General features: G+C 40.9%; 1 protein-coding gene across 3 annotated transcripts in view; it reads left to right on the top strand.

Annotated features, from left to right (window-relative positions):
* PAPPA2 (pappalysin 2) overlaps window positions 1-27,639 on the top strand; it is a 246,940-nt gene that overhangs the window by 74,476 nt on the left and 144,825 nt on the right. For all 3 annotated transcript variants that reach the window (XM_073571285.1, XM_073571284.1, XM_073571286.1), the window contains exons 3-4: window positions 12,481-13,537; window positions 24,457-24,602. In XM_073571285.1, the coding sequence (XP_073427386.1) occupies window positions 12,481-13,537; window positions 24,457-24,602 (1,203 nt within the window). The remainder of the gene's footprint in view (window positions 1-12,480; window positions 13,538-24,456; window positions 24,603-27,639) is intronic.

The following is a 27,639-nucleotide window of genomic DNA, read 5'->3' on the forward strand; positions in this document are numbered from 1 at the left end:
ACTGTATATGTCATGATGCCCTGAAAAACTTTCTGTTGGCTACATTTTGCGTGGCACCTGAATGATGTGTGTTTTTTTTTTGTGCACCCCATCTGCAGCATCAGTTCTCGTAAATGAGGATGTGGGTTGGCAACAAGTGCAATCTAACTGAAATGATCTTTGCCTTTTACACAAACTGCTAATTTTACTTAACAACAGAAACTTTGGCACAGAAGCACGATATTTGTCTAGTAATATTGCCTGTCTGTTGACTTCGCTGGACATTGCCAAAATTACATGAAAAAAGTTGGATGACTTTTCAGTATTCTTGGACAGATGAATATGGAAACAGAAAATGTTGACAGCGGTGGTGATTTTATAATAAGGCGGACCGAGGTACTTGTCTCAGGTAGCAGTAAATTATAGAAAATTAACTTTCAAAATCATATATTTCCTTACTTCCATTGTCTAAATTAGCATTTTCTGCTCTATAAATGAATGATTGATGGCATAAAAAGAAGAAAATAGTTTCCTGGTAAGTATTAACGAGAAACAATGATCAGACTAGGCAACAATATGTTTTACAAAGGCATGCAGAACCCTTTAGGTCTACATAAATCCCATAATTTCACATGATCAGAGAAAGATTGCCAACTTTGAGCAACCCCTTTTTGTGTTGCAGCCTCCGCATGACAGACTAATTAACTAACTGAGGGGTTTCCATTTAAATGACTCATAATTGCTAATGAGACATATTGAGGTGCACTGCATGGTTCGTGACTCACTCAATTTATTAGATTTGAAGCCTATCAAATGCGTTCAACCTGCGCTTTACAGGTCATTGGTTTTAAAAAAAGGGTAAATTTTTGGACACATTTGAGGTCCCAGTGGCTGCATCTGAGCTCGTCTATAGTTCATGACATGACCTATTGACAATAGACTGTTTTTTACAGTACTAATAGTTACTTACTACTCTAGTGCTGTCCTCTTGCATCCTCTTGATGGCTATGATGCTCTTCTATACAACCATTAAATGCAAATTATGTCGTTGCCGTTTTATACAAGAGCCTTTCATTGTTCTTGATTTACTCCTGTGTCTCTGTTACATGAGCACACTGTGATGCCACACCTAAGTAATGGTTAAAGGCGTTATCCAGGACTTAAGCCAGTCTCATTGAACATCTAGGTAGAGCTTCCAGACTCACTCAATTAGCAAAATGCAAAGTGAATGAACTAAAGAAAAATCAAATCAAATCAATATTGGTGGTGATCACTATTTTCTTTCAGAACATCATTTTATTTAGGTACACTTTAAGGATTATAGTCAAGTTTACGAGTAACCAATTATAACAAACAGGTCATAGAGATTATATATGTAGGCTGAAATACAGCAATTAACTAAAGCAGAAACAGCTTCATAGGGGGCTTAAGATTACAGCAAAACTCTGCTACAAAGCTGGAAATAGTTCTATATCATAGCTCATACACCATGACAAAACTGAGCAAAGCAACAAAACACAAGGTAGTTATAATGCATCAGCAAGGTCTCTACCTGGCATAGATTTCAAAACAAACTCGGGTTTCAAGATGTTCTGTTCATGTTCTTTATTAAGAAGCACCAAGATATGGACAATGATAAAGATAACCTGTTACTTGATTCATACTGCCATAGTGAAAGAAATGTCAATCACCTGAAGCGGCAATGGAAAAAACTGGCTGGGTCTCATCTCTGTGTAAGGTCCTCGGCTAGATCTTCTAATTATATTTTTTTCTGTAATGCTCAGAGAAAATGATATCTAGCTCTGATTCATGCTACCCATGGTTTGGGCACTATTAATCAAGTGACAATTTCCCTTTAAAAACCATCAGTGGTCGGTCGGAAACTTAGTGCAGCAGATGAAAGAAACATCAAACAAATTTGCCTTTCAAATCAGAAGATGTCCAGCAGTGCCATCAACTCAGAACTAGCAACAATTAGTGAAACCCAGGTACACTCATCTACTGTTCAAAGAAGTCTGGCCACAAATGGTCTTCAAAGAGCCCATACCTTCGAAGTGGGAACAAGGCAAAGTGACTCAATAATGCACAAAACCATGCCAAGGTGCAGAACCAGAACTAGAGTGCATAACAATGGCCTCAGCTGCTCTGGACTGATGAGTCAAAACGTGAATATCAGCTGTAACAGAAGGCAGTTTGTTCACCAAAGGTCTGGACAGTGGCACAATAATGAGTGTCTGCAGGAACAGTGAGGCATGGTGGAGGGTCCTGACAAGTTTGGGGCTGCATTTCAGTAAATGGAGATGGGTATTTGGTCAGAATTAATGGTGTCCTCAATGCTGAATAATAGAGGGAGACAGTTGTCCATCATGTAATACCATCACGGAGGCATCCTGCTCTGAATTTATTCTGTAGCAGGACAACAACCTCAAACAAGAGCTATTTTCAGTGAAAAGAAGAATAAGAAACCTTGGAAGTGATGATATGGCTCCCACAGAGCCATGATTTCAACGTCATTGAGTCTGAATAGATAGAAGTATGTGTACAAGCCGACATCCACAGAAGATCTGCGGTTCTCCAAGATGTTTTGAATAACCTTCTTGCCGAGTTCCTTCAAAAACTATGTGTAAGTCTGGTCGCACCAAATATTGATTTGATTTATATTTCTCTTTTGTTCGTTCAGTTTCCATTTTATTAATTGTTGTGAATAAAGTATTAACACTTCTATTTTTTTTTTTTTATTCCGAAAGCGTCCGTCGGTTCAGATGGACACAGAAATTAGCAGACGTTTCTGTGTCCGTCAGAATATTCAGACACTTTCAGAAAAAAAAGTGTCTTGTCATTCTGCATTCTGTGCCCACGCTGGGAGTTCATTTGAATCCTGTTTTCAGGCGAGATACCCTAACACACTGCAGAAATATAGTGTGAACAGGGCCCAATGCTATAGAACATTTCCACAACTTAGGCAGCCCCCCTGGCAGTATAAGCCTTTCGCAGGGGGTAAAAGATGCCTTACCAGCCGTAACCTACAGCCATAAGTAGTAGCGATTCATCCAGAAATGCGTATTATTAGTAAACTATAAATTTCATAAAGGAACACAAAATGCTCAGCATATCTATCTTAACCACAAATGCTCTGCTGTTTCTTCCAAGAATTGTTTTCCCTGTTTTCAGCGATTTCTGGGAAGGGGCACAGTTTTATTTTTCAAGCAAGTCGAGAAACTTCCTGAAATTAATTTCTATTACTTTATTTTAGATAACACTTTTTTTTTATATCCTTTGTATCTCGGTTTTAGTACTTTAACCCTTCCTTTTATAGCAATACCCACTTTTATCCACTAGAGGGAATTATTGCTTTAAACATTTCGTTCTGCGAAATTAATATTTCCAGAAATTGGATTTTTTTCTTCTTTTTTTTTTAATGAAAGGGAAGCTCATATAGCTAGTAATGAAGCACGGCCACCATTCTGGGACACTAATATCTATTGCTTTGCTATGACCTTTTCACCAATTCTAATTATGCATGAAAATTGACACAAGTCCCTGGCTTGTTAAGATATCACACATTACCGCCACTGCCAGCCGGGTCCTGTGGGTTTCCTGGTCTGTGGAAGTGGACATTTGGGGGAAGCTCTTGAAGATTTTGACATATTGTGACTTTCATTATTACACAGGCGATATTATTTGTCATTGTCTAAGTGATTCCAGGCTCATCAATAGGTGATGCTGCTATTACAAAGAATACCTCCAGGGGGCAGTATTGGTACTCTTTTTTTTTTGCAGTCACCTTTTCTGTGCAGTCAGGGTTTCTGATACTAGGGATCAGCTTTAGCGACTGTGACTTGTGGCTAATAAGTATTAGGGCTCAGGATATTCAATCAGGTCTGTAAATACACAATTTGTATAGTGACCAGATGTGGTGTGCTGGACATCCGCAAAAACTGCCTTTCGAGTAAATCAACAGTTTGTCTCAGATTAATGGAAAGTACCATGTGAGTTGTTGCTGCCCCAGATGGAGAAGGACATTGACACATGGTAGCATCTTTACAACACAATATGTAAGGCTCTTTTTAGCGTTATCTATGTTGTGCTATTTATTTTGTTCTTAAACTTATGTTGTTTATTTTATGTTTTTTTTTAATGTTGTTGCTATGTTATTCTGTTATCCAGGACTTTGCTGATTTTTCCCTATGTGTCTATGAACTTACAGGTAGGCAGTTACATAATTTGCAGGAATTCTCGTCATTGCCAGCCCCTGCAGATCTCGCTCATGCACGCCGTACATTTCAGCTGCACAGTGCGCCTCTGAAGCTGGGTGTACGCTTCCCGACCTCAGAGGCTCGCACCGGGCATGTCCGGGAGGTTAGAAGATGGCTTCCGGTCATGCATAGCGCGCCTCTGACACCGGGAAACGCACACCAAGCTTCAGAAACGCAGTGATGCTGCCAGAATGAGCGGAAGATTTGCATGAGTGGCGATGACGCCGCTCGTGCAAGTTATGTTATCACGTCCACAGGGGCGTGATAACATAGAAAGAGGGCTGACTAGTCTGGGGAAACTAACATAGACTAGTCAATGCCATAATTAGCATAGCAAACGGGGACAATACAAGCAAACATGTCACAGGTGAGGATGTTACCTTTAGTAGCCATTCAAACCCGTTTGTGCCAACTTCTGTGCATGTTATCAGGTCAAAATCACCAGGGTATGTGAACTTTTGATCAGGGTCATTTGGATGTTTTGGGTTATCATTATGATTTAAAAAGAGAAAACACAGTAGTTTGACAATAAATGGCTTCACCCAACCACTAACCATGAGTGGAGAAAACGTTTTATTGTTATCATTCATATTCTCTGAAAAAAAGGCCAAGAAAGCAAAAATTCTGCCGGGGTATGTAAACTTTTGAGCACCACTGTATCTATCTGTCTGTCTATATCTATCTATCTATCTATCTATCTATCTATCTATCTCTCTGTCTGTTTGTCTATCTATTATCTATCTATTTATCTATCTTACTATATTTCTAGCTTTTTGAGAAAGTCTCAATGTCATTCACCTTAGACAAGGAATAATTTGTCTATTTTTGCCTATATGACAAAGTACTTGCTATCTGTTTTTCATCAATCCTTCCTTCCTTCCCTGTTGCTTTGCAGCGCTGGGGTCCTGGGTTCAAATCCCACCAAGGACAACATCTGCAAGGAGTTTGTATGTTCTCCCTGTGTTTGCGTGGGTTTCCTCCGGTTTCCTCCCCGATTCCAAAGACATACTGATAGGGAATGTAGATTATGAGCCCCAATGGGGACAGTGCCGATAATGTCTGTAAATTGCTGTGGAATAGGATGGCACAATATACTGTAAGTAAAGCATAACAAATAATAATTTTTCTAATTTGATTTTGTTTCTGGTAATGCAGTTGTAGCAACCACAATATTGTCATCCAGCTTTTCCTGTCTCCTAAATGGCATATGCACGGTTATAAATCCTGTAGTGGTTTGTACTACATTGAATTGTGAATTTTACATTGTTACACCTCGATCATTTTATGCAGTGTACATATCATCCATAATTGATTAATAGGCTGGCTAGGATGAGGGATTTATTGGGCCGCTGACACAGAAGAAATTCTAAGACCCAAATGTTTAATTATCAGAGCTGAAGACATTTGCAGTTGCCAGGGGGGTTTCTTTTCTGCTTCACAGATACATTTTGTCATTAACAGTTCTCATAAACTAGTTGTAACTTGGAGGAGTATCTGACCCCGGTCCTGTAAGTGCACCACTTGTCACTCTTGCTCCAAAGTTAATTACCTCTTTTAGGTCCATAAAAAAGGACTAGATGATGTTTCCCCTTACCTTTGCTTCAGGCACAGCTGGATATCCTTATGGGATGGATGTGTCCCACCTCTAGGATCCATACCCATGTTGAAAACGGGGGACCATTAAACATGTGTAAATGTTTCTGGAAATTGCCTCTTCAAAAGGAAAACGACTTGATCTCTAGTGCCAACTATTGGATATAGCATTCCTAAAAGTCAATACCGATCCTTTAAAGAGCCTTGCCACACAATTTAGGATAATAAGCCAAACCTCCATTTGCAGACATGTGTTTTGGAGTGTTGCCCTTCCTCACTGCAAAGCAGGAGATCTGATTTGGCTATGTGAGAGGCCCCTGACTGGGTATCTAAGAGGAAACGTTTCTCCTTGCGGAGAGTGGTATCCCAGTGTAAGGAGACTTACAGGCCATGTAATGTTCCTCTGGTTATATAAATATGCAAAGAGACTCTTCAGAAGATAGCCAAATCAGACCTCCTGCTTTGCACTGAGGAGGGGTGTGGATACACAAGGGTCAGTGGGTGCTCTCATCTGCTGGCCTGGCTGTCTTTAGAAAGACCTCTTGGACTAGGGCTCAACCTACTGAGCGCCCGCTCTCCTTCCCCGTGGGCAGAATACCACTCACAAAACGCAGGGTAAGGTAAAACAGTGCGGTAATACTTTATTGAAACACCAACAATAACTTATAGTACAATCCCAGCAAATACACAAGAAGGTGCAAATTTCTCATCCTTCCTCTGGCTCACTGGGATTAGAGCAGCTGCGACTTCGAGGCTTACAGAGGTGGCTGTCCCCACCACCACAGGTAATGGCAAGCTTAGGAAACTGAAAGTTCATTGAAGTATGTGGCCAGGTGACCGAACGTCTCCATGGGGCCAGGTGACAGGATGGTCAAACCTGACTTCTCCACACATCTCCATGGGGCAGGTGACCGGATTGTCCCAATCTGGCTTCTCCAAATGTCTCCAAGACTTCAGTGATGGTCACTGGATTATATTTGTATTCCTCCAGATTGGAGCCATGGTCACTTAAGCTGAAATCCTGTAGAGTGTTGCAAATCTGTATCTCTCCGGTTGGAGCCATGATGTCCTGGCTGCTGTTCTGTAGAGTCTCTCTGCAGAAGGATAAAGGTCCCTTTTTATTCCCACATCTGTCCTTTAGGCCATCATCTGCAGGTTGGGGAAAGGTGGGATGAGCTCAACTCTCGTTTGGCTTTCTATCATAAGTCATGTGGTAATGCTCTTTAAAGGGTTGATATTGACTTCTAGGATTGTTACATCCGGACATCAAGTTATCTTCCTTATGTAAAGGCTATGTTTCTGTAACTTTTGTTGAAGTGAATGAAGAGAGAGGTTTGTTTAGGCTGCCCGCTTATTCACTGGTAGTGGATCCCATCCTTGAATTAAGTATAGGTCCCAGAGATAAAACATGCATCTCGCAGCAAAGTGCCATTACGCATGCACTGCTTTTTTGGCTGGGGACATTCTCTGCAGGGTGTTAGGTTATATTAATATGTACCTGTAGTTTTAGGTAATTTTTCAGAATAAGCTGTCTTGTGTGTATACATGAGGAATATTGCTATTTGTGATCATTATATGACTTGTAATCTGCATTTATCGCTAGTTTTCCCATCTGCGTGCTCTACAACTAATTACAGTTCTCTCTGATCTAGTTGGTGGAAACTAGCTGCCATGATGTCTCCCACCTACAGTACACAAAGAAAGATGATCTCCTGCTCTTCTTTCCCTGTTGCACAGAGACAGAAGCAGTAGCTCAGCACCACGGAAGACATTGTACAGCAGTACTAAGCTATGTGACTGTGAATCCAGCACTGAAGTGAAATACATTTGCTGAAAGCAAACAGATCTGTGTGTGTCTGCCTAGTATTTTGCAGTGCTGAGTGTTCCTCACTCCTCCTACCTCTCCCCTCTCTCCATAGATTTTAATAGCAGGTGTAACCAGACAACTCACTATACTGGTATTCCTTTTTGTTTTGACCAAGAGAGCTTTTATCTGTTTTAATAGTGAATAATCAGTTCACTAGGTAAGGGAAGGGTCTAGAGGCTCATAAATGGAAAAAGAAGCATATTTATTTGATAAATATATATATTTCAAACTTTCTTGTATTTATTAGTGATGCTTGCTACTAGAGATTTCCGAGCATGCTCTGGTGTTCTCTGAGTATTTTGGGCGTGCTCGGAGATTTAGTTTGTGTTGCCGCAGCTGCATAAGTTGCGGCTGCTAGACAGCTTGAATGCATGTGGGGATTGCCTGTTTGCTAGGAAATTTCCACATGTATTCAGGCTGTCTAGCAGCTACAAATCATGCAGCTGGGGAAACACAAACTAAATCATTGAGCACACCCAAAATACTCAGTGGACACCCGAGCATTCTCGGAAATCTCGAGTAAGGACTCTTTCACATTTCCGTTTTTTCTTGTCAGTTAAAATCCGCCAAAATGGCGGAAAGTGGATCCGTTTGTAACTGATGCCACCGGACCGTTTTTTTGATGGATTCGTTGAATGCAGAATTTTAAAGGAACCGCAGTCCGGGAAGGAGAGAGAGAGAGAATTTTTTTTTTCCACCGCCAGAAAGGATTTCAGGGTTAAATCCCCGGCTGACTTCCTTTCTCCGGGCATGTGCACTGAAAAATGCGGATCCTACAGCCAAAAAAACGTTGCAGGGTCCGTCCAGGCATGCCGGCGGACGCAAACATTTTGGCGGATCCGCAAAAAAAGGCTCCAACGGATGGCCATCCGTCAAGATCTGCCGGTAATGCAACTCAATGGGGAAAAAAACGGATCCGCCAAAAAAATGGCGGATCCGTTTTTTTAAAAAACTGGCGGATTTTGACTGATGGTCAAAAACGGAAGTGTGAAAGAGGCCTAACGAGCACACTCGCTCATCACTAGTATTTATTTGTAATATTGATTTTTGTTGAAATGACAGTGACCCAGGTCATTATTGGATTCAATGGTCCTCTCTTGAAAAGTTATCTCTACACATGGCATGGTTGTCTTCCACAAGTTAAAAATGTCCATTGTTGTGTCACAGCCTGTGCCCACAGCAGAATCCTCCTGATGGCCAGTTAGACCCAGTTCTTAGAAGATTAAGAAAATTTCTATAAAGTCTGGATAAACCAAAAAAGTTAAACTTGTTGCTATTACGGCTTTGAAATTCATGCCTTCCAGACTGGCAGGAGAAATGTTTTGTTTGCTGTCCATCTTCTTCCATTTTGTAACGCCTCGTTCATTAAAGAGTCAGTGGGAATAGGTTGTGCTGTACTTAAGAGGAAAAATAAGTAATTAATGGAAAGGTGATGTTCCTTTCGTGCTCAAATTAGCTTAATTAGTTTCAACAATTTCTCTGCGGTGATGGGTTTTAGGATTTATTTTCTTTAAAGATTAGCACAGAACTCTGACGATTTTCATGAGTCTCTGTGAAAAAAAAAATGTAAATAATCTCCTATAATTACGAAGAACTTAGACAAGTGGTAGAAAGATGGAAACTATTTGAAACGTTAAGGGGAAAAAAGTTCTGTAACCCATAGAAGACACATTCACAATGATTTATTAACACAATATTCTAGTACAGAAATTTGGTGGAGAAACCACCCAACATGTGGACAAGTTGTTTAAAATACACTGAAATGTAAAAGTCTTATATTTTACAAGCATTAGGTAAGTGGATGTCTGTTTACTAGGCAGAATACTGGTCTGAATAAGTCTTGGTTTTATACAGAGAACCAGTCACTTAAGGTTAATTTTCAGAATAAGATGTTGTCTGTGTGTACATGAGGAATAACACTACTTCCGGCCATTTTACGACTTGTATCCTATATCATTCACTAGTTTCACCATCCGCACGCTCTATTTCCAATTATCATTTCTCTCTGCGTTGGTGGCAGGAGATTAGCAGCTATGATATTTACATTGCAGACAAGGATATGAGGGATTCCTGCTCTCTTTTCTCTATGTAGCACGTTCAGAAGCAGCAGCAGCATGAAGGACATTATACAGCAGTGATGGGCAGTGTATCTGTGAATCCAGCTTTAGGACAAATTAGAAAGCAGCAGCCCAATTTGTCTGCTTGTCCTTTCCCTTTGTTTCTCCCTTCTCTTCCTCCTCCATACTCTACTGACTTCAATAGGGAGCTGTATCTTGATCTCTAAATTTGTTTTTTAATGGAAAAAAATTGAGTTTAAGAGGTAGAAGGGAAGAGGAGAAGTTGCTACTTTTTGTGCAAAAAAAGCACATTTCCCTAATAAGACATATTGCAGTTTCCTTTATCTGTTGCTATTAATGATTTATACACACTTGATTATACAAACTTATTCAGGTCATCTATAATGATGGATAACTGGGCCTTTAACCGCTTCCCAACATTGGACAGAGTGGTATGTTCAATTTCAGCTCCTCATGTACGGAGTGGGCTCAGGAGGCGAGCCCTTAAAGGGAATCTGTCACCTCGATTTTACGTTCTGAGCTGCGGCCACCTCCTTTTGGTGCTTATCTACCGCATTACAGAATGCTGTAGATAAGCCCCCGATCTAACCTGAAAGAGAAGAAAAATAAGTTTTATTATACTCACCCGGGGGGCGGTTCGGTCCGATGGGTGTCGCAAGTCCGGGTCCGTCGCCTCCCATCTTCATGCGACGCCGTCCTCCTGCTTCTTCATCACTCCGGGGCCACAGCGCTTCTGCGCAGGCGTACATTATCTGCCCTGTTGAGGGTAGAGCAAAGTACTGCAGTACGCAGGTGCCGGGAAAGGTCAGAGAGGTCCGGGGCCTGCGTACTGCATTCTGTAATGCTGTAGATAAGCCCTGAAAGGAGGTGGCCGCAGCTCAGAACGTAAAATCGAGGTGACAGATTCCCTTTAACATATATGCCGGAATATGCCAGCTAGGCTGCACAACCAGCATTAGCCTCTAACAGAAGCTATTAACTCTATAAATGCCAGGCGGCATGACGAGGGGCCATATTTCATCTGAGTAAGCCGATTGGTCAAGTGAGAACTGAACAGCCAAGGGAACCACTGCAGTGGAGTAGCGGTAGGGCTTGCCAAGTTTATAAAATTGATACCAGTGTGAATTGATTATGAAGTATTACTTACAAAGAAGATGTGCTTTCTGGATATGGTTAAAAATGAAAATGTTAACAGTTACTTTGACTGAAGTAGAGCATTCCAGAACTCAGGCGCAGCACAAGGAATATGAATGGGGACTTTTGCAAACGAAACATTGCTAGACCAAAAAAAGATGATGGTCTGTAGGAGGGTGCAGAATCTTTCGAAATCCTGAGCCTCATGATTTTGCTTGCAATATTTTAATGCTTGTATAAGAATGATTGTCGCCAAGAAGGGAAGACAAACACTTGCAATATACACAGTACTGTATCTATCTATCTATCTATCTATCTGTCTATTTACTATCTATCTTACTATATTGCTATCTTCTCATCTATATCTAACACTGAGGTCACAATTGAGATTTGACAGTTCCTAGATTTTATCAACCTCTGCAAGCAGACAAATGTTACAGACAACTCTTGAGGATCTTACCTTTAGTAAACCATCTCTGTTTATCTCGAGTTTTTTTTTTCACTTAATTTTCGAGTTGCACTTGTCTGTCTATCCTAAGGTGGTGAGAACTTGTGCTTCAGCCTTAATTATAAAGGAGAGGTGGTGTAGAATAGAGAAATCGCTTTTGAAAAAGTCAATTGTCATGCTGCTTTGACTTGCTAGAAAAATGTTTATCAAAATCAGCAAATTGAAAAAAAGCTTTTTTTTTTTTCTTTGGCGTTAATCTGGAAATGCACTTTTTACAATGTGTTGATTAGGTCCTTGAGAAACTAATGATACTATGAATCCTGGAGACTACCTGCAAGTTCATGATAATTGCAGTTTGCAGGAAAGAGATCTTTTTGTGCAGTCTTTGGGACAAAAATCAAATTGGTTTAATTACCCTGCCATCTCTGACTGGTTATGGGTGAAGGTGATTTCGGCTTTACCATGACAGAAATGGATTTAGAGCTGAAGGGAAATATATTGTCAGAAAATGCTCTTCAGGTTACATCTGTTTTTTTTTATGTTAAATACATTTTTTTAAATATAATGTTGGTGATGTTGTTCTCATTTTTCATTTAAATACGTAAGTTATAAAAATTAATCCAGCAGTTTTTACACTAGATACTGAGCCCTCCATAATATACTTTCTGCTCTTTAGAGATTCCTGCTCCATAGTGTTCTCATGACCATCAGAAGCAGAATTACAATGAAGTTTTACACATCTGTTATAGCGTTAGAGGGAAATAAAACAGATTATTCATTAGGAATGGGTAATGGTCACTGCTCACTTCCTCATCCTCCCTGTACCGTGACCTCTGCACAGGTAAAGGAGCATGCTCACGACACTATCGCACAGAAGACATTGATTCATTTCCAGTGTGCAGTTCCCTTTGATCCATATGGCTACTCCTACATCAAATCTCTGCTGTTAACATAACAGAGAAGTAACTTGACTGCCCCCCTTCATCATGTACAAATGTACAAGTCTACAATTGAATTAAAAACATATTAGAAAAAACTAGAATACGTTTCCGTGACTCAAATTAAAATTGATTAGCAAAACGTGGACTTTGTAAGTTCTTTTACCACTTGTTTCTTTTATTTCAGGTATGTTTGATAATTGCTCACACGTGGTCAGTGACCGTGGCTGGTCTGTTGGGATTCGCCCAGCTGTAGTAGATGCAAAGAGAGATGCACGCTTCTACTTCTCACTCCGAACTGACCGTTCTCAGACAGCTACGGTTTTGATGTCTCCACATCCCTACAAGCCTGGTACCTGGACTCATCTGGCTGCCATTTATGATGGACAACAAATTTTGCTCTACATCGATGGAGCTGAGGTTTCTAGGGCCAAAGGTCTCTTGGGTCCCCTGCATAGTCACTTTATTTCATTATGTAGATCCCTTATGCTTGGAGGAGACAACTCAGAAACGGGTCACTACTATCGGGGACACCTTTTCTCCTTACGCCTGTGGTCAGAGGTTAGAACTCAACATGAGCTGAGATCAGAAGCCCTGAGAAGAACTTCTGAAACTTCACCACTAATGCAAAGTCATTCCATACTGTCTAGTAATATATGGAATCTATATAAAGATGGAGTCTATCCAGAAGTTATACTAGGGCTTGTACCAGAAAAGGAAATGATCTCCACTATTTCACTCCCTCTGTGTGGTCGAACATTCTGTGATTTGCCTGAGGTGACTAACGGGTATAGCAGATCGGGAGTAAAATGGGAAAAAGTGGTCCATTATCGGGTGGTAAATGTGTTGGAAGATGATGGATCCAGACCATTGGTAAGCACTGAACAGATTGAGAGACAGCATGAAACCTTGGCCAATGCTTACAGTCCACATGGCATCCATTGGCAACTCAATGTAGTACAGATTCATAATTCCAGCTTACGGAATCGAGTAGTGTTGTCTGGATGTGAGCCAGGCAGAGTTGGCAATTATCAGTGTGACCTTGAGTGTAAACATCCCCTTACTGGCTATGACGGTGGAGACTGTGGTTTCTTCAGGCCTTGTAGTTCCAGTAAGAAGGGTGATGGGGTATGCCACCTTGAATGCAACACAGCAAGGGATGACTATGATGAAGGAGACTGTTGTCCAAACAAAGAATCTGGAAATAGTACAAAGACATGCTTTGATCCTGATGCAAGGGGAAGGTAAGGAATTGATAGTTTTATGTTCATAGATTTTTTTCCAAAAATTGTTAAGGATGCAAAAATGTAAGATAAAGACAACGTGAAGAGTTACAAATGTGAAAAACTTTACCTTATTATCTAAAGGGAATCTGTCAAGTCAGAAATTTGCTTCAAAGTAAGCACAGGTTTTTGTAGAGGACTTTGCGCTAAGAAAAGCCATATCTTTAGTTTAAAGATCTATGAAGAAATTTTTTTGTCTAAATGAGGTGCTTAAAATACTACAGTGTGTGTGGCTGTGCAATCTAGGGCACCTTATCTGTACTTGAGCCTTTTTCTGGGTGCTAGTTGGCTCCCTGTTCTGCTCATGCACCAGTTTTTTAATTATTTATTTGGATAGCAGGCGCTGGTTGATGAAAACTCCCATCAGCTCTCGCTGCAACCCTCAGCTGTCAGCATTAGCAAGGTTGGTTATCAAAAATATAGGGGTCTCCACGCTGTGATTTTAATTATTTATATAAATAATTTAACAAAGCAGCATGGGGTCCTCTCCATTTTTGACAACCAGCCAAGCTAAAGCTGATAGCTGAGGGAGTTTATTCTCAGGCTGATAAAAGGCCATGGATATTGGCACTCTCAGCCTAAAAATAGCAGCCTGCAGCCGCCCAGAAAAGGCGCATGCATTAGATGAGCCAATTCTGGAGCTTTGCCTGGTACTTCCCACTTGCCCTGTGAGGTTGATGTCACCTTTGTATTGTTCGGTGACATCAAGCCCACGGCTTAGTAATGGAGAGGCATCTATAAGACACCTATCCATTACTAATCCTATAGTTATATTGTAAATAAATACATAGCAAGTATAAAGTCTTTTATTTTAAATAAAAAAACACACTTTTGTTTTTTTTATTTAAAATTATCAAACACAGTTATACTCACCTTCATTCCATTGAATTCCTCATCTCCTGTAATAAAACAAAAATTAAAAAACAACGATATCCTTCACCTGTTTGATGCTCTGTTCCATGCCGTAATCCATGTCTGGGGATAATCAGGTTTCAACCTGGATGGTGAAAACGGCCGACTATCGTGAAAAGTCAAAGGTCCGACTGAAACACCAAACCTAATGCAAGTCAATGGGGAAGAAAAGTCGGCAGGGAGTGGAGGACAGTAAACACACCTACATGCCGGACCGCTTTTTTAAAGTGCACAAAATCTCTCTCTCTCTCCCTGGACGCTGCACATGTCATCTCGTTGCCCACAGTGTACATCCTTGCTTAGTGGCTGAAAAAAGTCACCTGCAAGCATTCTGGGAAATCCGACATTGGTGCTCGTTTTGCCGACAGCATGGCCCACTTCACGCTCTGGTCGGGTTTCGGTCGGTGAAACCCGACTTTGCCGTAAGTCGGCGACTTATGAATCAGGCCGACCTGTTTCGCTCAACTCTACTGATGAATGAGCTGCTGTGAGCGCAGCCTCAGTGACTAGCGGTGACATCATCGAGGCTAATGCCAGTCACTGAGGTTGCATTCCCAGCCAGGCCCTGGACTGTGGTGACCTCTGGTGAGATCACCGTTAACACAGTGAGAAAAAGTCTCACGATGCAGCAGTGAGTTCACCACAGTTCATGGGGAGAAATTTCTCATGGTGAAATGTCTGAGCTCAGCGTTCTACCTTGAGACTTTTTATAGTTGAACTAGCGAGGATCTCATGACAGCATAGGAAACACTGGATGTTCGGCCCCCCATTAAAGTGGATGGGGTACAGGTTCAGGTCTAGGTACTGTTCTGGTACCTAAACTTTTTTTAACTGTTCGGCAGAACCTGCCGAACCCGAGCATCCAGAGGTCTGCCCATCTCTATCCAGGACTTTAAATTTGATTAAGGCTAGCCAGGGCCCTTGGCACTTTAGAGTACGTGGGCCCTCTGCATTGAAAGTATCACTTGACATGTCACACTATGTTTTTGGGAGGTCATGTGATAGGTTACATAATGAACACACAGGTGGTCTCATGTACATCTGCAGATGTAATGAGGCAGAAAGAGCAGCATGCTTATTTTTTTGCATTATGTACAGCCTCTATACATAACAATAGAGGATACTATGTAATAAGGGATGACTTTATAAGTAACAAAAGAGGACACAATAAAATACAGGGCGGCAATATACATAACGAGCGGGAATGCTATGTAAGGGACAGCGCTATATATAACAAGAAGGAATGTTATGGAATAAGGGACAATGCTGTACAAAACAAGAGGAAACCCTAAATAATAAGGGATGGCACTATACAAAACAAGAAAGGATGCTAAATACTAAGTGACAGTGCTATACTGTTATGAAACTGGAGTAGCACTACTGGAAATCAGTGACCAAAGGAGCACGAACAGGAGCAGATGTTCTTGGAGATTGCAAAGGGTTATAGGAAACAATCTGGAGATAAGTGAGAACAGTCTCGGTAAGAAAGTTCAGGAGCTGGAGACTTGAACTAGATTAACAGCTAGACCCAATACCCAAGCAATGAGTGAGAGATCATGTGGCTTTAAGTAGGCCCAAACATGAAACAAGATGGATCCCACAGATTCAGTATCTGCCATCCTAGCAAAGGTCAACTGCAGAACAAACAGACTCCAGTGGTAAGAAGTGATATTGCAGCTCAATTATTAAGGTGAACAATAGCAGCCACTAGTGGCCAACCTGTAGAAGGACAGCAGGCATCTTGACATACACATAGTAATAGACTATGCTATATAATAAAGGACAGAACAATACATAACAAGAGAAAACCCTATATACTAAGGGACAGCACTATACATAAGAGTAAACCCTATAAATTAAGGAATGGCATTATACATAGTAAGGGAGGGTTTTATTACAACCAAGACTATCAGTACCATCTCTGAGCAAGTAAAGCTGCATTTACAGTGAAAGATAATCATGAAACAAGTGTTTTTGAGCAAAACGCTCGCTCGTCGGGTGAAAAGATCTTTTGCGCAGCACAAAATATCATCGTTCTCGGCAGCACATCATCCTATGTAGGCAGGATTAACACTAGCAAGAACCATGGCAGCCTATGCACACTGAGAAATCTATTACAGATCTATTACAGGAATTGAGGGTAAACTGATTAAATTTGCTGATGACACAAAGCTAGGAGGGATAGCTAATACTAGAGAAGAGAGAGAGAGGATTCAAAAAGATTTAAATAAACTGGAGAAGTGGGCAGCAACTAACAGAATGGTTTTTAACAGGGAGAAATGCAAAGTACTACATCTGGGCAATAAAAATGAAAAAAGCATATATAGAATGGGAGGAATAGGGCTAAGTGACAGCACATGTGAAAAAGACTTGGGTATACTAATAGATCACAGACTGAATATGAGTCAACAGTGTGATGCAGCAGCAAAAAAGGCAAATGCAATTCTAGGATGTATTAACAGAAGCATGCAGTCTAGATCACGTGAAGTCATTATTGCCCTCTACTCCTCTTTGGTCAGACCTCATCTGGAATATTGTGTCCAGTTTCGGGCGCCACATTTTAAAAAAGACATCAACAAACTGGAGCAAGTTCAGAAAAGAGCGACCAGAATGGTGACCGGTCTGCAAACCCTGTCTTATGAGGAAAGGTTGCAGGATTTGGGAATGTTTAGTTTGCAAAAGAGAAGACTGAGAGGAGACTTAATAACTGTCTACAAATATCTAAAGGGCTGTCACATTGTAGAAGGATCAACTTTATTCTCATTTGCACAAGGAAAGACTAGAAACAATGGGATGAAACTGAATGGGAGGAGACACAGATTAGATATTAGAAAAAACTTTTTGACAGTTAGAGTGATCAATGAGTGGAACAGGCTGCCACGAGAAGTGGTGAGTTCTCCTTCAATGGAAGTCTTCAAACAGAGGCTGGACAGACATCTGACTGGGATGATTTAGCGAATCCTGCTTTGAGCAGGGGGTTGGACCAGATGGCCCAGGAGGTCCCTTCCAACTCTACGATTCTATGATTCTATGATTCTGTCTGTGTGCATCCTTTGCTGAGGTCGTCTGTATACACAGGCCGCCACTAATAGGCTGTAGAGGCACCTGATAATCTGGGCACCTAGAAATAAATCATAGAATTAAAAATTCCTCCATTCTTGAGAATTTTCACTAAAAGGTAAATGATAAAGTCAGTGCTTCTGTTTACTAGCACTTTAGAATTGTACCCATTTTAAAAAGATGGAACACCCCTTTAAGGATTTTCAACAGGAGTCAAGTTTTATATGCTGGACTAAATCTGGACTAAAAAAAAAATGTGCACCAAGAACCTTACAGTTATAATGATGGTAATTATAGCAGTAATGCAATTTTTAATCATCTGTCTCTACAATGCCTGTGTATATCTCAGCACGCACAGAGGGCTTCTGTGCCTTTTGTGTTGCTGATTTCTCATCCCTGCATGTCTTTCTCTATCCGATATCGAGTGTACGTTCGGCAGAAAGGCGCCTTCCCGATACGTTGCATTAGTAACACAGCCCGTCCATTGTTCCTGCCATACAAATAAAGATAAACATATACCCATAAAAGAGATATAAACAAACAATTTTCATATTTGGCCCCTTATTACCATTTAGGACTTATAGTGATTCTACTACACATGGGTGCTTTTTTCTATTGTCCTGAGTGTTGATTGCTGCCAAATGTTGAGAGATTTTTTTCACTCTTTGTCCGTACACTGCTATGGGATATTTTTGATGGCTTTCTTATTACCTTAATGATGTGGTGTTTTTTTGCACATTGTTGTCCCTGTTTTGTACATGTTTTTTAATGTTATTTTTTTACATGTATCTCAATAAAATATTGTAATTTTATTAATAGACATATAGCTTCTTCTGTTATTAGGATCGGTTTTGAATATTGAAGCTGCCTCTAGGCACTTACCTTTTTAGGATTGTTTTATATTACGTATACAAGTATCATGGGGCACTTTCTATATCATGTGTGGCACCTGATATTCTTTTATTAAGGGCTCGTGGACACGACCGATTGTCACGCACAAGGGCTATGCATGATTTTGACAGATTGCACTTGTACCTCTGATAGTCTATGAAGCTATGGACATTTCCGATTTTTTGTTTTGTCCACATTCCAAGCGGTCCGAAGACAAAAATTGACAATACAAGTCTATGTGTCTGTGAAAAACATTGGACTGCACCCATATGATATCCAAGTGTGGTCCGATTTTCACAGAGTGACAGGATGGAGAGGGTGGACAAACTTTATTTTTTCCTCTCCACCTCTGTGAAAAACTGATGCCACTCGGATCAAACTCTGTAGCCATGTTCACACGTTCAGTATTTGGTCAGTATTTTACATCAGTATTTGTAACCAAAACCAGGAGTGGGACAATCAGAGAAAAAGTAAAATAGATACGTGTAACCATGTCTGTATTTTTTTACCCACTCCTGGTTTTGGCTTACAAATACTGATGTAAAATACTGATCAAATACTGACCTTGTGACCGTGACCTAAAAGTTCCCTTTCTGGTTTTGTATTAGAAATACTGATGTCAAATATTGACCAATTACTGAACATGTGAACGTGGCCTTAATGCCGGGGCCACACTTGTGAGAAATTTGCAGGAGTCTTGTGTCTCAATACCCGGCACTGCCACCGGCACTCGGACCGCAGCGCTCAGCAGCATAGAAATACATACAACCACATACTCTGGTCCCGAATGCCGGCGGCAGTGCCAGGTATTGATGTGCGAGACTCATGCGAGTTTCTCACAAGTGTGACCCCGGCCTTAGATGAATATACTGTTTGGGTTTTTTGGTGATGGGGCGTGGGTGGATCAGTCTGACCCTGAATTGATGGTCCTGATACACGTAAGGGATATGGAGACACACCTATGACTATTTGAATCTTTGGAAGTAATTGGAAATTAGATGAATCTGAACAGTTAATTTCGTTTCTTCATCTTTTACATTTGCACAATCTGCTGAAAAAGAACCTCCAATATTTTATGGATATAATTAAAAAATAAAACTCTTTCCTACAGACGTGAATTAATAATATTCTAGCGATAGAGCAGAGGCAGAATCCTTGTAACTAAAGTACTCAGAGCTGAATTGATTTAAAGAACAGCTATGCTAATAAGTCATGTTTCTTTTGTTTAAAAATGTTATTTGAAATCTCAACCAAGTGTTATAAGTCTTGTCCAAAATCCTTGGTAATGTCACAAATATCCATCTGGTGCTCAGTTTGCCAGGCTGGCAAAGGTGGCTCCGTTGAGTCTACTCTTCGGTCCATAGGGTTGTGGTAGGATTAGGGTTTGGGTTTAGTCCCAGTGCTCTTTTTTGTAATTCCCTGGAAGGAGAAATAACCAGCATCCAAAGGAATTTTTGTAAAAGAAAAAAAAGGAGTAATGAAAATCTGACCATATTCTAATACCGCTACAGTTCATCTGAACCTCAAATCCACAGCAGACCTCCTGGAGCCACCTCACCTGGCAGAGTCCATTACATATGACCAAACAATACAAAATCCTAGGCTTTAAAAGAAATGAGATGCCCCCAAATAAACATTAGGCAAAAAAAATTCCTTGTAATTGTAATGTGTGATATATTATTATTTTGTAATAGAAATATGGATGCACATCTAACATTATGTAACACAATGGAGGAATGTGCTGTTGTAATGTTCTACAAGTTGAATTCTGTTCAAAAGAAAAAAAAATAAAATCTAGAACATCTGCTTTTGTATCCAGTGAAGTTTTTCTAGAAGAGAACTTCTGAAATTCAAAAATGAAAAATAACTTCTTGGTGGGAATTTTAGCCGTTTTCTAGGGTTCTATTCAATGGATATTAGCACCTTTTGTGGGTGTCTTTTTTTTTCTTTTAAGCTATTTTCTATGGTCATTTTGACAAATTGTGATACACTCATTGGGTTGTCATGCCGTAGCACCATCCCCATGACCAGCGTTGGTCTTTGCTTTGAAGCAACTGTCCACCATTAAACTTTATGGCATAGTTTACCCATAGTAACTTCCGTTACTATATAAACACTTTGCAATAAAGAGTTATTCCCAAAATATATATATATAGGGGGTAACTTACTAATCACGAATTTCGAGCACTGGGGCCAAATGTAATCTACAGAACAGGGCTCTTGAACATAGGAAACAAGCTCTGCATTGCCCCTTCTTGAATGGAGAGGAGCTGTGCATACTCCATAGACAAGTGGAGCAGATGTCAAGCATGCACATCTCGAATATATTCAAGACGTCATTCTGCAATGTCTGCAATGTCATGTTCTCAAATGGTCCATTACAGGAGGATGGGCCTGCAGTTACTTCCCCTCAGCTTTTATCACCACTAATTAAAAAACTACATCATAAAAGGGTGACTCTGCAGTCACTTACCACAGCTTTTGTCATCACCATCCCCTGATGATGTTCAGGTTCAGGGGGAGTGATGGAGAATTGATCGCTGCTTCAGTAGTCACCACCACACTTTTTCTGGGCCCCCTACTTGCATCTTCAGAGGCCACCACTATACTTTTACTGTGCTTCCATCTTTAGTGGCTGACACCACACTTCTGTCCTCGTGGCATGCAGTCTTCAATCACTGCCGCCACAGTCCCTACTTCTGAGACCACAGTCTCTTTCCCTGAAATGAGATGTTATCAGAGGACAGTGATAGAAGCAGGATGAGTAACAACTGTGCCGCTCTACAGCTTTTGTCACTGCCCTGAAACTAATGGTCATCAGGGGGCATTGATACCAGCACCACCCCCCAATGATGATTTGTTTGAGGGTGATGATAAAAGCTGTGAGGCAGTGCTGCCGTCACTCATCCTGCTTCTTTCACCATCCCCTGATGACATCTCATTTCAGGGAAAGAGGCAGTTGTGTCACAAATAGGGACTTTAGTGGCTGCGTAAGGGATGGTAGGAAGACAATAGAGTGGTGGTGGCAACTAAGCATGTGGATAGAAAAAAATGTTGGGCCAACCATTGACACTGCGGTTACTTTTCCATCACTCCTGCTGTGAACTCATTTTCTGCTCCACCAGTTGAGAGTTCTCTTTCCGTTCTCCCTCTGGTGGTGACAGGAGGTAGTGAGGTTGGTTTAATTGGTAGTGATCTGCCACCTGATGATGAAGATAATGATTGGATCTCTGGAGTATCAGACTGGATATAAGACAGCCGATGCCCTATCCTGGTGCTGGTGATTCAGTCTGATTCTCAGGTCTTGGACTTCAGCTCTGTTCCAGTCTTCTCAAGCTAAGTTTTTTTGCTAATGTTCACACTTGCTTTTGTTTGTCTATTTAGTTTTTTGTGTGGTCAGCCAGCCCCGGCTGGGGCTGTGCTGAATTTCCACTCTTATTTATCTGTATTTGCCAATTTGCCTTTTTGGTCCCTTATTAGATTGGCCTCTTTTTGCTCTGTCTCAGAATATTTCAGAATGCTAATATAGAGGGAGAAGTCTAGTTACTTCAGGGTTAATTTTGCTATCAGAAGTGTTGGACATTATTTTTGTAGGGTTTTTGGCAGATTGCAAACAGTGTCTTTCCTTTCCTGTCCTTTCTAGTTAGTTTGGCCCCATCGTTTGCTCAGCCTATTTTCCTGCCTGTGTTTGTGTTTTCATCTTGTCTCACCGTCAATACATGTGTGGGGGCTGTCTTTCCTTTGGGGTCTGCTCTGGGGCAGTTAGTTTTCCCCTTTTCTTGCTTTAGGCTTATGTAGTCCTCCGGTTGTGACGAGGCGTCTAAATTCATCATAGGTAAGCTCCACGACTGCTGCTAGTTGTGTGGTTAAGATCAGGGATCTGCAATCTGCATAGTTACCAACCTCTCTGGTTTTCTGAGACTTAGCTTGTGTTGTTTTTTCTCCTTGGTGACCCATTCATAACACACTCCCCCTTGAACCTGGAAATCATTAAGGGACGGTGGTGACAAAAGCTGTAGTAAGTGACAGCAGCGCCGCCCCTGATGATGTCCTGTTCCAGTAGATTAGATTATTGCAGAGCAATAATTGCAGGACCACACTCCTGTGATGTCCTATTTGAGATTGCCCTCAAGCAAAACATCACATTATGTAAAGAAAAAAACACACATGGGGAATCATTGTGTAGTTAGAATGATAGGGAATTTTATAATAAAGCTGCTTACAAAACTGGTTAGGGCTTAAAGATAATGAATTAGGCTCACCTTAAGGCCCCGTCACACATACAGATGCACCAGCGATCCCGACAACGATACGACCTTGTCAGGATCGCTGGTGCATCGCTATATGATCGCTGGTGACCTGCCAAACAGGCAGCTTCACCAGCGATGAGCACCAGCGAGGACGTAGGTCTCTAAGGTAAGTATCGGGTTACTAAACGGCGCGTGTCACTTAGTTACCCGATATGTACCTTAGAAACCTGCGTGCTCGCGCCGGGAGCTGCCAGCACGCAGGTATCTAAGGTACACATCGGGTAACTAAGTGACATGTGTCGCTTAGTAACCCGATATTTACCTTAGAGGCCAGCTCCCAGCGCTTGCTTAGACCGCTGGGAGCATCGCTGATTGTTGGCTCCCGCTGCCACACGCAGCGATGTTCGCCGGCCAGCAGGAGAGCAACGATGAAAAAATGGCCCAGGCCGTTGCTGCACGATCAGCGATACCCGGCGGGGGGGAGGGCGGTCGCTGATCCCCGTCGCTGGCGAGATCGCTGTGTGTGACGGGGCCTTTACTCCGGAGGTCCTATTCATTAAAACTGGGGTGCAAAATGCCAGCCTTAATGAATCGGGCCCAATGTATTTACAAAATTGTGACACTTTTTTTGTAGATTATATCTATATGTAAACTGTAAGATTAAGTATATTAACCCTTTTCAACAAATGTTTACAGCTTCAACTTATAATTTTGGGTTGTCTACTTTCATAAAGCTGTCGGTGTGTAATATAGCCACCTGAATGGTAAAAGGAAGTCTTCAGGTTTCTCTCTTAAATGATATGAACACATTCTTGTGGGTTTTTTTGTTAGTTACTGTAAATGTCTTTTTGTGACCTTTTCTGTGTTGATGGATGACTATAAATTACACTGAAGTTGAATTGAAGTTTGATATGGGCAGAAATCATCAGAGAAGAGCTCAGAAAAATACAGATAAAAGAGTTACAAACTCTGGACAGAACAAGATCACTGATAGATTCTTGATTAACTCATTCTGTAGCCAGCAATGTGAAGGGAAAGAAAGAGCCTTTAGATGTCAATATATCAAAATTCGTAACGAAACCCATTTTCAAAAATGATTTTTAGCCCAAAAGATGTGTGATTGAGTAAATAAATAAATGTCCACAAAGGTGTCTATATCCTTGGAGTGAGTGATTCTAAATCTTATATTATATTGTCCAATTATTACTTTTAACTAAAATAACCAATTAATTATTAAGTCTTAAAAGTTGCTCCAGAGGTTGAGCTTCACATCAAACCGAGCCAATGATCCAGACAAGATTCTAAACCTAACTGGAAATGGCTTAATTCCATTTTTCTAGAAATGTTCTGCTCTTCTAGGGTTTCCAAAATCTGCAACCTGGGACGTAAATGAGCATTTTGATTAAATAAGCCTTTTTTTTTAATGTGTACTCAATGGTGAACAGACCTTCATTCCAGCATTCAGCCTCCTTTTCCCTGGATGGCTGTATCTGTCCTAATTGCATTGCTTTTTGCATCACTTCATTGCTTTTCTTTTGCTCTAATGCTTCCTTTTTAGCATATTTATTATTGAAAAATGACACCATATCGACTGTTCTGCTGGTTGACGTTGTTATCGTTATGGCTTGATTTCATTTGAGAGATTGTCACTAGATCTTGTGAAACAAATAAACAACTTTCCTAATTGCAGACTAAATAAAACTGCTCTTTAGAGACATGTTATGTCTAATGATAACGTGCTTCATCTTCTCTTTTGCATCCTAATAGGGCATATATGAGTGTAAAAGAGCTGAGAGATGCCTTGCAGTTGAACGGCACTTCGTTCCTGAATATTTTCTTTGCTGGTTCCGCAGGGGAGGAGCTAGCTGGAGCTGCAACGTGGCCATGGGACAAGGATGCCCTTGGTGTTCAAGGTAATTGGTAGTAATAATTTTCACAATTACAGTTGTGGCCAAAAGTATTGACACCCCTGCAATTCTGTCAGATAATACTCAGTTTCTTCCTGAAAATGATTGCAAACACAAATTCTTTGGTATTGTTATCTTCATTTAATTTATCTTAAATGAAAAAACATGAAAAGAATTGTCCTAAAGCCAAACTGGATATAATTCCAACATAAAAAAGAGGGTGGACAAAAGTATTGGCACTGTTTGAAAAATCATGTGATGCTTCTCTAATTTATGTAATTAACAGCACCTGTAACTTACCTTTTGTACCTAACAGGTGTTGGCAATAACTAAATCACACTTGCAGCCAGTTGACATGGATTAAAATTGACTCAACCTCTGTCCTGTGTCCTTGTGTGTACCACATTGAGATTGGAGAAAAGAAAGAAGACCAAAGAACTGTCTGAGGACTTGAGAAACCAAATTGTGAGGAAGCATGAGCAATATCAAGGCTTCAAGTCCATCTCCAAAGACCTGAATGTTCCTGTGTCTACCGTGCGCAGTGTCATCAAGAAGTTTAAAGCTCATGGCACTGTGGCTAACCTCCCTAGATGTGGACGGAAAAGAAAAATTGACAAGAGATTTCAACGCACGATTCAAAGAGGCATTCAAAGAAAAGAACACGGTCCCTACAGTCAAACATGGCGGAGGTTCCCTGATGTTTTGGGATTGCTTTGCTGCCTCTGGCACTGGACTGCTTGACCGTGTGCATGGCATTATGAAGTCAGAAGACTACCAACAAATTTTGCAGCATAATGTAGGGCCCAGTGTGAGAAAGCTGGGTCTCCCTCAGAGGTCATGAGTCTTCCAGCAGGACAATGACCCAAAACACACTTCAAAAAGCACTAGAAAATGGTTTGAGAGAAAGCACTGGAGACTTCTAAGGTGGCCAGCACTGAGTCCAGACCTGAATCCCATAGAACACCTGTGGAGAGATCTAAAAATGGCAGTTTGGAGATGGCTCCCTTCAAATATCAGGGACCTGGAGCAGTTTTCCAAAGAAGAATGGTCTAAAATTCCAGCAGAGCATTGTATGAAACTCATTGATGGTTACCGGAAGCGGTACATACTTTTGTCTGGCCCATTTTTGGAGTTTTGTGTGAAATTATCAATGTTTTGCTTTTTGCTTCATTCTCTTTTGTGTTTTTTCATTTAAGACAAATTAAATCAAGATAATTATACCAAAGAATTTGTGTTTGCAATCATTTTCAGGAAGAAACTGAGTATTATCTGTCAGAATTGCATGGATGTCAATACTTTTGGCCACCACTGTAGTTGAGACATCCAATCCACTATTGTATGCTTTTTTATTATCATTGCACAGAAAGAACACATCATCATTAAAGAAGTAGTCCGAAACTAAAATTTATTTTACTTGTAAACTAATCTTTTATAGCATACATTACTTAAAAAGTCCTTTTTGCTGCCTCACTATATATCTAACTGCTTTACTTTTTTCACTACTTCCACTTTGATGATGCTTCATTTGAGAATCCCAATGTATGCTGAGGTCATCATCAGGGGCAGAGGCTGCAGTCACTGCTTCTGTCTCTGCCCCCTCCCTGAAATGAAAAGTCATCAGTGACGTCTATTTCAGGGCCTGGGCTTGTCCCTGCCCTACTGAGCATGCGCCAATTGTGAAATCTGGCATATGCTCAGTGAGATCTTGTCACTGTGGAATATGCACAGTGACAATGCACTCGCTCGCCAGCTGAACAGTAAAGAGCCTTCAAGAGAGCTCATTGTCAGTGCTCTTTATAAGAAGAATACCCAGTGTGCAGGAGAAGCAAATACCAGTGCCACTCCCGCAAGTGACTTCACTTATCATCAGGGCTGGCAAGCGAGTGCACTGTTACTATGCATATTCTACTGCACATAAGTTAGAATTTACAACCATTGCATGCTCAGTAAAGAAGGGACTAGTCCAGCCTCTTAAACAGACATCAGTTCCTGTCTGTTGGGTTTTGGATTCTGGATTATCTTTTGCTCCTTTGTTTAAAGGGTTTTTCTCAAGTTATCACCTTATCGTCTATATACAGGATAGGTGATAACACTATGTTTGCTGAGGATGCTACTAATCCCAAAAATGTACTCCGATGCTGTATTGATTGTCTATGGAACTGCAGTAGAATTCTGAACACAGCGCTCAACTGTCTCTGGCAGTACCATACAAAGAAACTCTAGGAGAGAAGAAGTGCACATAGGGTCTTATCCGATAATTTCAGAATCTGTTAATCAGAAAACTGCTCACCTGGTGCCCCTTTAATAAGACATATAAACGTCAACTTCCTCAGATCCACGGGTCAGAAGTTGACCATATCAGGAATCATACAAAGGAATATTGTGGATATCATCTGCGCTGCTGAACAAATAGAAATCCGGACGTATTGATGAAAAGGAATGGTGGTTTTATTCAAAGCGTTTCGAAGTCTATGATATGTATATGGGATTTTCTGAGGAAGAAGTCACTTTTAGACTTCGAAACGCGTTGAATAAAACCACCATTCCTTTTCATCAATACGTCCGGGTTTCTATTTGTTCAGCATCGCGGATGATATCCACAGAATTCCTTTGCATGATTTCTGGCAGTAACATAGACAATTAATGGAATCCTTAAATGGTTATATTATGGACTGACCTGGGTTGGAGTAGTGATATTGCAACCACTATTGGCAGCAGCAGCGTAGTCAGGAAATAGCCAGGAACTGGTACACGGAGAAGCAATGTATTTGAAGTATCAGCAAGTTGCCTAGTCAGGAAATAGCCAGGGGTCGGTACACGGAGTTGAAGTACAATCTTGTAATGAAAGCAGCAGGTGAAAAGGAAGCTAGACTAAAGGCTGGGAGCTAAATAATCTTGCAAGGAAGGACGTGCAATGCCAGGTTTAAGTAGGTTGGAGACTATCAGGAACTCAGGGTGGAGACAATGAGGAACCACACAGGTACTAGAGCTGCTGCCTGGTGCACAAAAGCTGCTGGGCTTCGAGTCTTGATAGGTTATTCTT

The sequence above is a fragment of the Dendrobates tinctorius genome, unplaced genomic scaffold (assembly GCF_039654945.1).
Source record: "Dendrobates tinctorius isolate UK_male_01 unplaced genomic scaffold, ASM3965494v1 ptg000029l, whole genome shotgun sequence".
Taxonomy (NCBI): Eukaryota; Metazoa; Chordata; class Amphibia; order Anura; family Dendrobatidae; genus Dendrobates; species Dendrobates tinctorius.